Consider the following 11,258-nt stretch of genomic DNA (forward strand, 5'->3'; position numbering starts at 1 on the left):
CATCCTAGTTCTCATTATGGTCCAGAGAAACACGTCACATGCAGCCATTATCATGGCGGTAGATCACAAATTGGTTACTACACTGTATTATGTGGGCATCTAGTAGTGACCCATTCATCACCATAAACTGTCTCTGGAGCTTAGCTTTTCCTTTTCCTTCAATCTCTTTGAGATGCACACAATATTCTCCTGCCACCTGTCTTTATAATGGATCTAAAAGGTAGGCATCTTGCATGTGATACACAGAAGAGTGTGTTGATCGGGTAGGAGTTCAGTGTTGATATCCCTACAAGAGACCGAGCTGGACATATAGAGACAGAATGGTTGGCGTGGAGAGATGTTGCACATGGGGAATCTCTCTCCATGGGACCCCAGAGAAATCCATTGGAATCCTGCAGAGAAATATATAAATCATTGGGAGCCAATCAGAACCGTGGTGGATGAGCATGTCGGATGATGTGGCAACTGGGTTTATCTGGATCTGGAAATATTTGAGGGAAACTGGTCAGGTGTGAACTTTCAAAAGAAATTGACAGAAATACACAAGAAGGAATGCAGATATAGACATACATGGTGAAGATATGGTTATAGCCCCTTATTATTGCTTGTCTTACTGTGTGTGTGTGTGTGTGTGTGTGTGTGTGTGTGTGTGTGTGTGTGTGTGTGTGTGTGTGTGTGTGTGTGTGTGTGTGTGTGTGTGTGTGTGTGTGTGTGTGTGTGTGTGTGTGTGTGCGTGCGTGCGTGCGTGCGTGCGTGTGTGTGTGTGTGTGTGTATGAGCAATGAAGGATAGAGGCCGGCCTGGAAGGCTCCATAGGAAGAGCCTTTGTAAACACGGTTCAGAAAGACTGGGATATCAATCAGCTCAAAGACAAATCGGATTGTTATCAAACACTATCAAGTAAATGATTTGATTAGTTCAGTGTCTTAATAACAAGGTAAAATTGTCAATTTTATCATAGAAGATGTTGATAAGAAAAATAAGAATGTATTAAAAGCATACACCAATGTGTGTGTGTGTGTGTGTGTGTGTGTGTGTGTGTGTGTGTGTGTGTGTGTGTGTGTGTGTGTGTGTGTGTGTGTGTGTGTGTGTGTGTGTGTGTGTGTGTGTGTGTGTGTGTGTGGCTGGTAACAAAAGTTTTTTCTGAGGAAAACTCTACCTCCATAGGTTTCACCCTGAACAGAATGTATTTTAGGTTGATAGGCTTAAGCCTGTTGTGCTCTCTGTGTGCTTTCTGGATTGATAAAATCGGGCTTGTTTTGTTTATGGAAATCAGACATATTTGATTGACATTCATGAATCAACAATCAATAGACGATGGACATTAGGTCAAACAATGGATGATTCATCGAGGTCTACATTCAGCACTAATGGTTTGACTTTTATGAAGCTTAGTCCTGCAATAAATACCTACAATTTGCCTGATCTATTTAAGAAATAAACATATAAGCTTTCTAGTACATCTAGAAAGAAGCTAAAATTAAAAATACGAAAAATACTGTAAGCCTGATGATTTTACTATGATCCTACTATACAGAAGATACAGAAGTGGTCAGATAAATACTGTGTATTTATATATTTATGAAGAGTCAGATTGATACATTATCATACACCAAATGTTAATGTGTGTTCCTCCCCGAACTGTTAGAGGTACGGATATCTTCCGTGAGAACGACTGACATCTCATCCAAATGTTAACATTAACCACATCTACCTGTAAAAGACCCTGTGAGCCCTCACCACCCAATCAGCAGTAAGCAAGTGATGCTGCGCGTGCCCAGTGAGTTTTATAGCAACTGTTGCCCAGTGAGGCAGGGCCATAGTCACCGTAGTCCTGGCGACTGTAACCCACCAACAACAACAACCGCTCGCTCCATCATTACCACCTCCTCCACCATCCTCATCATCATCAACCAGTCCTCAGCCCAGGTTTGAATCATATTTTATTGCAACCTCTTACGCGTTTTCAGGCCCTTTCATTATTAAAGTTGGTCTTCCTGTGTAGTTGATGTAAATGCTGTAAGTTTAGTTTGCATGTTGAATCGAGGTGGGCTGAATTAATGGTTAGTTTGCTAGCTAGGGTGTTTCTTTGTAACAAGCCCGCTAGCTGACGTGGGACTAGATTACTACAGTTGTAACAAGTCCGATTCGCTTGCAATCTACCCCGCTACAACACATTATGCCTATTTAGAGCTATGTATCGTTTTATAAGTATGCCTGCGTAATAAATGGTGTAAAACTGAAAGATGCTTGCAGAGGGTACAGGTCCATGCTAATCATGAAGCTAGCTGGTCAGCTGGAGGAGCAGGTGTCTGTTGCTAGGTTGCTAGCTAACGCTCTTTTCTTAGAATGGATGTTGGGTGTCTCGTGGATCACCTATGTTACCGTGATAATCACACCCGTGTTGGTGCTATTGGGGTATATCCTATTGGTTTGACGAACTTACTAACGTGGAATAGCTCAATAAAGTAGGGTTTAGCCAGTCTTCGCGTACATGCACTGCTATTGGGAACAGCCAAGACTCTACTTTCCCTTTTGTCTTGGGGGAAACGGGATAGCTTGCTAGCTAGCGATTTCTATCTACTCTTTGTGGCATTAGATCGCTATCAGAAGCTAACGCTTCCTTGTATCAGGCTGGCAATGAATAAGCACCTGCCCTGCTTACTTCCTTACGTTTGAAATATTGTGTTTTGCGATATTGTTTAACCGATTGAATAGGGACAAACACAGGTAAAGGCTGGATTGAATGAAAGTGATGCGAGTGTGTGAGAGAGAGGGAACGCATTCTTGAGCGGGTGACTGAATGATGGGATGGCGATGCATTTTAAAGAGACCGATATAAAACGTGATTTCACGCAACAACAAAAAAATGTATGCAACTTAATTGTGCATATTGTTATATTAAATTAAAGTGATATTGCTATTACGTTGTAAAGGGCATGCCTTTCTTACATACGGGCTGTACGGTCTTGTATTGCTTGGGGATGTATATTTTTGGATACCTCGGTGACAACATGAAGGTGTGCAGTGTTGGTTGGATGAGACGTTGCTTGAAATGTCACAGCCTGCAGTGTCCTCATGTTGCATCATAATTAGTCTTTAGTCCATGGGGTCTTGTGTGCAGCTGAAGCCACTGATTCCCAATAGGAAAGAAAACAGGTGTGTGTGTGTGCAGGGGGAGGGGGCGGGCAGGTGGGGATTAAGCAGTTGTGCATACCTTCTCTTTAATTCTTCGTCTTTTAAATTGCGCTATTCATTTTCAATCTAAAAAGTAATACAAGTGGGTTGATTGAATGAAAAGGCATGCCATTATCTGTTAAGTGGAACCTGATAAATCTTGTACTTCCAAATTGCATACAGATAATATCGCTTTCTCGTGCCATTAGCTTAGTGGTTTTAGAAATACCACCATCATTAAAACAATGATGTGATTTCGGAAGCTAGCGTAGCAAGACAAGAGAATTGGACTGGATCAAGAGTAATTTAATTTAAGAATAAATAAATCGTAATCATAATTTACCTTCCACTTACTGTCTGCCATCTGGAGGGAAATAAAATAGCTTTGACTCTTTTCTTTGACCATCAAACATCTGTAAGAGCACAGGTGTATAAGGCGCTGTGTGAAATGTTCTTTCTTTTTTACAATAAAGATACAGTTTATAACTAGCCTACGTGTTGCCTATGTCATAGTAGATGCCAGTATAGTGTGAAGCATGTAGTTTATTCAACTATAGGTAATTAATCCTTTATCCTTTATTTTAGCCATGCCCATACTTCCACTTTCTGTCTCTACTCCGAATTAAAGCTTGACTTGTTTAGCTGCTTCTTTGCATATAGAAGACTGAAACTACAGAAATACATTTGTTATGATATAGTTATTGGGTGATGTAGTTGGTGCCACCATTATGCTGAAACGTCTGGTACTAAATATATCTATATAGTTAACGTTCTCTAATTTTGCCCATCTTCATGTACTCCATAGAACATCAATGTGTTTGTCCAAGCTGTGTTTATACCCCTATGATCCCCCCCTGCCGTTTCTCACACACACACACACACACACACACACACACACACACACACACACACACACACACACACACACACACACACACACACACACACACACACACACACACACACACACACACACACACACACAGTTACAGGCAGACCAGCTAGTGATCAGCTCGGGTTTCGTCCTACCTGCAGTCAGGTAGGGCAGGCGTAGTACTGTGCCACCTGCCGCCTGGCTCCTGTTGCATTTCCAATCACCAGGAAAGGGGGCCGATTAACTCAATATTCAGGGATCCGTTTTCCTGGCTTAGCGGAATACAACGTGGTTCATTCGGTTCTCCCGGCCCGCCATTCGTAACGCATGATTGACGATGGGGAAAAAACAGATTATTTCTTTTTTGCCGGACTATTCATTTCCCATGATGAGCAGAACTGATATTCGACAGAACCCTCTGTGCTCCTGATGTACTAAACTCATAGCGGCATCACGTTAACAAATGAATAAGAATGATGTGGTAATAAGCAAATATAAGTTGTAGCATTATTTTTATTATAAGTATCGTCCAATTTTAATTCATGACCAGCGGCAAAAATCGAAAGGCCAGAACTAAAACAGATCACGCTGTTCAGTCCCTTCTGAAACAACCAATCTTTGTGACCTTCTGTTTATTTCCAACCTGCCCCCTGACCGTTCATGTCCTTTTAGAACCTTTTTTCCTTGTTCTGGTTTAGTTTAAAATCCACATCTAGGGTTGGCATTTGGGCGCAGGAACAACCCCTAACTCATTCGGCGAATAAGCTGTCTTGTCGGAGCACATTTAATCTTGGGACTCTTTGTGCGTTTGTGATGTTGGCAAGAAACGCAAAAAAAGGGAAATTCTGGGCAAGACGTTGCCCTCCACAGTCGGGCTGTCTTTTTTTTTTTCTTCTCTTTCTTTTCCTGTGTGTCTTTGTAGGGCTTGCACTTGGTCATTGGAGCACAGCGTTTAAGTGGGCCACAAGGGAACGGTTGAATGGGGAGGCAGAAGGTGTGTGTGTGTGTGTGTGTGTGTGTGTGTGTGTGTGTGTGTGTGTGTGTGTGTGTGTGTGTGTGTGTGTGTGTGTGTGTGTGTGTGTGTGTGTGTGTGTGTGTGTGTGTGTGTGTGTGTGTGTGTGTGTGTGTTTGCGAACCACTGGGTTGGATTGCGACTGGGCATTTCTTTTTAACCTTGATTTCCGTGATTTGATTTGGCTCCATGTTCCGAAGACGTATTGTTGCGTTTTTTTGGGGGGGATCAAAGTCTCCACCTTTCTGTGTTTCGAGTTGTTTTGGGGAGGAGGATTTGCCTCAACTGTTGTTGCTTGATGCACTGCTTTGTCTCCCTGCGTCTCCCGGGCATTACATGTTTACTGGCGATATTAGATATTAGTTTTTTTTAGCTGAATAATTTATTTTGTTTGTACCAAAAAACGCAGCCGAAACCACGTGGATTTTTTCGGATAAGCGGCCTCGTTATGAATAACGAGTAAAGGGAATACATCTTAGACCATTGTGTGTGGGCGGTGTGTGTGGTGTATTTGTCCTTGTGTGTGTGTATATATTTTGCCATGATTCTTAAACCTGCGTCTTGTCGCTCTCGCTTAAAGACCATACCCGCCGTGGTCGCTCCGCGTAGTGGTAGACCTGTTGCCTTGCGTTACCTGTTGATTATTAATGTTACTCTTTTCAAAGATTTAAATGAAGAGCACACACGTATGTACGCCCACACATACACACACTTTTTTTTTTCTGAAGGACACCTTTTATAACAAGGAGATGGAAGAATATTAATAAACAAATCTCAGGCCTGCACAGGAAAAAAAAAAATAATACACCAGGCACCTGCATGATACGCAGGGCTTAGAGGGACGGAGCAGTCCCCAGGGAGAGCCTGCTGCAGTTAGGAGACCGCTCTTAATTAACCAAGAGAGGCTTGGGCATGGAAAGTGTGTGTGTGTGTGTGTGTGTGTGTGTGTGTGTGTGTGTGTGTGTGTGTGTGTGTGTGTGTGTGTGTGTGTGTGTGTGTGTGTGTGTGTGTGTGTGTGTGTGTGTGTGTGTGTGTGTGTGTGTGTCAGGGCGCTTACCTGGTACGGATCAGGAACGTTCGGCAGGCCATACTCCCGATAAAGTCCACAATGTGAGAGGCGCCGTGCGTGGTTGCGATGGGCATACTCATCGATACAGGGCTCTACGTGTTAATGTGTTTAGCAGGGAGAAACGCAACGCTGGCTTCTTAATTTACCCTGAATGTGTGTGTGAAAGGTAGATCCCCCTCGGAGCAACACGCTGATGCACACAACTCTAGTAATGGTTGCTTTAAACAAGGGTGGTTGTTTGTAGCGCTTGGGTCTGAAATTTGAATGGGGGGAAACTAGCTTTTTATTTGTATTATTCGGGTGAACGCTGTAACGTGAGCCGCCGTGCTCCGAGAATGGCAGCAATTAGGCGCCTTGTTAAACATTAACTTTTATGGCGGCCGGGTGTGTGTGCGGAGACGGCAGCAGCAGCATGCGTCGGATGCGTGAGCGCCACAGACGGAGACGCCACACCAGCGGCTAGCTCTGGTTAGCATTCAGCACACGCTTATCAGAATACCAACGTCTTTATTTGCTTTTTGTGACGGGTGTCAACAGCCACACTTCCCGTCCCCCTAGGTGTGGACCCGCGGCTCTCTCTGAGTGCTCTCTCGGCCCCCGAGCATCTAAAACGGTGTGTTTGGCTCTTTGTTTAGGCGCCATGCAGACCCCTGAGGCCGGTACTGGCTCAACCTCCACCGTCCCTCTACAGACCACCGTGCCTGGCCAGCCTACCGCCTCCAGCCAGCAGGTAATGCCGGCCCCTGTGTGTGTGTGTGTGTGTGTGTGTGTGTGTGTGTGTGGAAAAAGAAAAAGGTTTTAAAGTCAATAGGGAGTAAGGGAGAATGCGAGCGGGTGAGTCGAGTACAAGTAGGTAAATACAGGTCAGTGAACAGATGGGATGGATCGTCGTTTATTGCCCTCCCCCAAAGAGGAAACTCATTTCACGGACAGTGCGGCGCACATCTAAACACATAGGCGCAGTGCACAAGACGTAATGATACGACACCACACGGGACTCCTGGACACATTCAGACGTGTAAGAAAAAGTAAAAAGAATTTTCCGGGCATTTGCCAAGTGTTATTATTGAGGTATCGTGTGTTTTTTTTTCGCCTTGTGTGCTTGCCTTGCTAACTTTAGTCCCTAAACGCTTGCCCTCCTTTTTGTTTTTTGTCTTGTTTTGTTGTTGTTGTTCGGTCCGTTTCCACAGGCCCAGACTGTCCAGCAGGTGCAGCACGTTTACCCTGCGCAGGTGCAGTACGTAGAAGAGACCAGCGGCATCTACACCAATGGAACCATGTAAGTCACTCTCTCCCGCCCACTCCCCCAGCGCCCCCCCCTTCCTCTGGAGCCGCTTGAGACCGTCCTGTTGGTCTGCGCTCGGCCAGGCGGCAATTGATTTTCCGAACATGGCCGCGGGCCTCACGGCGGCTCCTTAATCTCCGGCCAATCAGAGGGATGCTCATGCTGCCTTTGTGGTGGGAAGCGAGGCAAAGACGCGTTCTGATCTGAGAGAAGCCTCGCAGTGCAGATTTTGTTTGTCTTTGAACATTTCGTTTTGATCATCTGCAATAAAGTCTCATTGCAGATGATTTCAAAACTGGATGAAAAGGAAACGAGGCTTAGCTCCGCCCTTTAAGGGTTCTGCTGTCCGACCCGGTCTCTGTGCCCCCCCCCCCCCCCCCCCCCAGAGGCTCTGTTAAAACATGGCGGACTGCTGGATTCCTGATGACTTCCCCGTTCATGCCACATGCACATGACATGGGTGGAGTGTGCATCAGAGAGGGAGAGAGTGTGTGTGTGTGTGTGTGTGTGTGTGTGTGTGTGTGTGTGTGTGTGTGTGTGTGTGTGTGTGTGTGTGTGTGTGTGTGTGTGTGTGTGTGTGTGTGTGTGTGTGTGTGTGTGTGTGTGAGAGCAGGGGGAAGTGGGTTTCAGTGTTGTGACTGTGCTCGGTCACCTGATGATGACCAGAAGTATCAGTGGAGTGCGGTAGCCACAACCAGCCTCCCCTGAGCCTCTTAGTAAGTGGGGTTTGTACACACTCGCTCACTTAATGCTTGACAAGTGTGAGCCGTTAGTGGTCCCTTTGCTCTTAGACGGCCTCTTTTTCAAGGGACTTCACTGTCAGCTGCTCGGTTTGCCAGGCTTAGTAAGGTACCTATTGTGTGCAGCTCTAGCGTAGTCCATGGGTCACAGTGGTTATTGGCAGAATGTTTGGCTTTATATTGAGGTAGTCATATAATCCAATGGGTGGCATTTTTAATTAAAAAATATATATTATATTTATAAATTAAATACAATGTGTTTTATCTATTTTACGCAAAACTCATAATTTCATTACTTCGGGGCTAGATTTTATGTATATCTATCTCTATCATAATCCATGAGTCGTCGTGTTTTTGGCACCTTGAAGTGAGCCCTTTATATCTTCACAGGGAGTGGTTGCTCTTCCAAGGAGCCCGCCATGTTTCTACAGTAGCCCGGAAAGGACAAACGCTTTTTATAGCTATCTTACTTGTAAGCCATGTTTAGCCTATAGTTTAACAGAAAAAGTTTCTGAATAAATACAATTTATAACTCTTATCAAGAAACCCCATCACCTGAGACTTGGCCAAGTGTCAAGATGAGGTTCCTTGATCGATTCTTGATTTTATACTCCCTGAAGAAGACGCATACATCTTTTTTGGAAGTACCTACTGGCACCTTACCGGCCAGTACAGGCCACTGTAGCTTCTCAGAGGACTTTGGAAAGGGCAGGTTTCGGGGACGGACGGACGGACGGACGGGGGGGGGGGGGGGGGGGGGACTCGGCTGGGTGCAGTCTGCAACCTAACATCACCCTGACCTTCCCACATCAGACCCACTGCACCTTTTCGTGAAGATAACACGATGGCGTAATTACAAACAAAAGCGGCGCGCCCACTCCCGCCTTTCCCGCCCCTCGGCCCTCCGTAGAGCACCCCCCCCCCCCCCCCCCCTTCCCAACCCGACCCGACCCCACTAACGGGTGGCCCTCCTGTTCCCGACCAGAAGGACCTACACCTACACGGAGCCCCAGCTGTACAGCCAGAACAGCGGCGGCAGCTACTTCGACACGCAGGCGGGCTCGTCGCAGGTGCCCAGCGTGGTGGTGGGCGCGTCGCACGGCATGACCAACAACAACAACAACAACAACGGCGATGGCGGCGGCGGGGGCGGCGGCGGCGGCGGGAACGGGGTGATGGGCATGGGCCTGGCCGGGGGGCAGGTGATCGACGGCAGCTCCGGCGCATACCTCATAGACACCAGCGCCCCCCACGCCTCGGGCCAGGCCACCCGGGCCTCCCCGGCCACTGTGAGTGTATGGACACCCCTTTTTTTTATTATCCTTATCGTCATTATCATCTTTATCGTCATTATCATCTTTATCGTCATCATGAATATCGTCATGATTATTGTTAATGTTTTTGATATGATTATGATAATTTTCATCATTATGGTCATTGTTACTATCCTTAGTAGCAATGTATCATCATCATCATTATTATCATGATTGTTATCAATATTATATTATTGTTGACTTCTTGCTGGGGCTGCAACAAGAAGTAAATGAATCATTGAGGTGACCGCCAGAATATCGATCATAACAAATTTTGATAATCTATGAATCGCTAAAGTCTTTGATAAAGTACAAATGACAAACATTTCCTGCTTAATGTTGAACTCTTCCATTCAAATATTTGGTTCATAGAGCATTAAAAAGGAATAGTTCAGTTTTTCTTGGCTATTGTCAGATAAAGAAAGGGCATTAAAGTTGGTTTGAGGTCAACTAAATCAAATATTCGTCCGCCAACTCCAAGACCAATCGATTGGTCGACGGGGAACAAAATGAGAATAAAAAAATTAAAAGAATCTGTCAATAATATTTCATTCATAATTAATGTTATTTCTAAAAAAAATAAGCCCATCTCTCAAAATTTTAACGGATTGATCGAAATTTGTCCCTCCTGCCCCTTCAAATAATGAATTAAGAAGAGCTTTTAGCCTTATGAAAGTAACACCAGCGATTTATTCGATCAAGTGCATACCAACCAACCGACCAGACCTTGACAGCCCATTTAAGACATCAATTAGACTCTGTTAACTTGCCATGGCATTTTCTATTATTAATGAGATTTAATAGACTAGTCGATTAACCGACTATGAAAATAATTGGGAGGTGCAGCCCTGTTTCCTCTATCGCCTCCACTACTCTTCGGAGTGCTGAAGAAACTTGGTTCATTGTGCATCCAGTGTAGAACCTCAGCACTCTTTTGTCACAAACATGAAGTCCCACTGCGCGGGCTCAGCCTACCCCTCATGTAGGGCAGAGCGGGCCTACGTGTCCCAACGCCTGTTCTCTCCCCTCCCGCTATAACATCCAGGCTGTGCTCTGTTTGATTAGCTGTCACGTCAGTGTCAAAAGCAACCCTTATCTCTCCCTACCCTCCTCGCCACGGGGCCCTTCTCCAGGATCCCTATCGGACCCTGCCCTTTCTTTCGTTCTTCCTGTTTGCATAATCATTATTTGGACATTAAAGACCTTCCTCTAATGCATCCCCTTTTAGTTCTAATAGCAGCGGAGGCGGAGGGTAAGGACTCGTCCATTAGGTCTCTCTGCCGCACTCGTGCCGCGGATTTATCTTAATTGCCGTCTCCAATCGTAGGAGCACGGCCTTCTGTTATGTTATCGTCGTTAATTTGAATATCCCGTGGCTGGGTCCTGAGAGTGAATGCAAAGGACTTTCTTTGAGACTATTAAAGGCTGCATTGTCTGTGAAACGCAGCTGTCAAAGTTCAACCCGCTGAGCAGTGTTCGGGTCTTTATGTTAATGCTGCTGAACGCAGGGAATTGGCTTCTGTGATTGTGGCAGCAGCCGTAATCATACCTAATAGGTATATAGGTGTGTTAAGAAACCCAGAATAGCAATTCAATCAAAAGCCGCGTGTATTTTGAGGCGACGGTGGCAAACCAAAACGTTACTTTTCGCATGTTGATTGGATTAGATTTAGCTTTTAGATCGAGGCATTTCGTGATGCACTTGCTTACACATTTTTGACGCACAAAGACCCAGGCGGGTTGAACAAACTGCAGATCTGAAACGCTTTAATGTGGGAAAAGAAGCTAT

General features: G+C 45.2%; 1 protein-coding gene across 1 annotated transcript in view; it reads left to right on the forward strand.

The window, feature by feature from the left end:
- Window positions 1-3,196: 3,196 nt before the first annotated feature.
- rfx3 (regulatory factor X, 3 (influences HLA class II expression)) overlaps window positions 3,197-11,258 on the forward strand; it is an 11,133-nt gene continuing 3,071 nt past the window's right edge. Inside the window, exons 1-4 of the mRNA XM_060048399.1 lie at window positions 3,197-6,599; window positions 6,767-6,861; window positions 7,322-7,410; window positions 9,142-9,502. Coding sequence (XP_059904382.1) covers window positions 6,772-6,861; window positions 7,322-7,410; window positions 9,142-9,502 — 540 coding nt within the window. The 5' untranslated portion in view covers window positions 3,197-6,599; window positions 6,767-6,771. The remainder of the gene's footprint in view (window positions 6,600-6,766; window positions 6,862-7,321; window positions 7,411-9,141; window positions 9,503-11,258) is intronic.

This window comes from Gadus macrocephalus, chromosome 4 (genome assembly GCF_031168955.1).
Source record: "Gadus macrocephalus chromosome 4, ASM3116895v1".
Taxonomy (NCBI): Eukaryota; Metazoa; Chordata; class Actinopteri; order Gadiformes; family Gadidae; genus Gadus; species Gadus macrocephalus.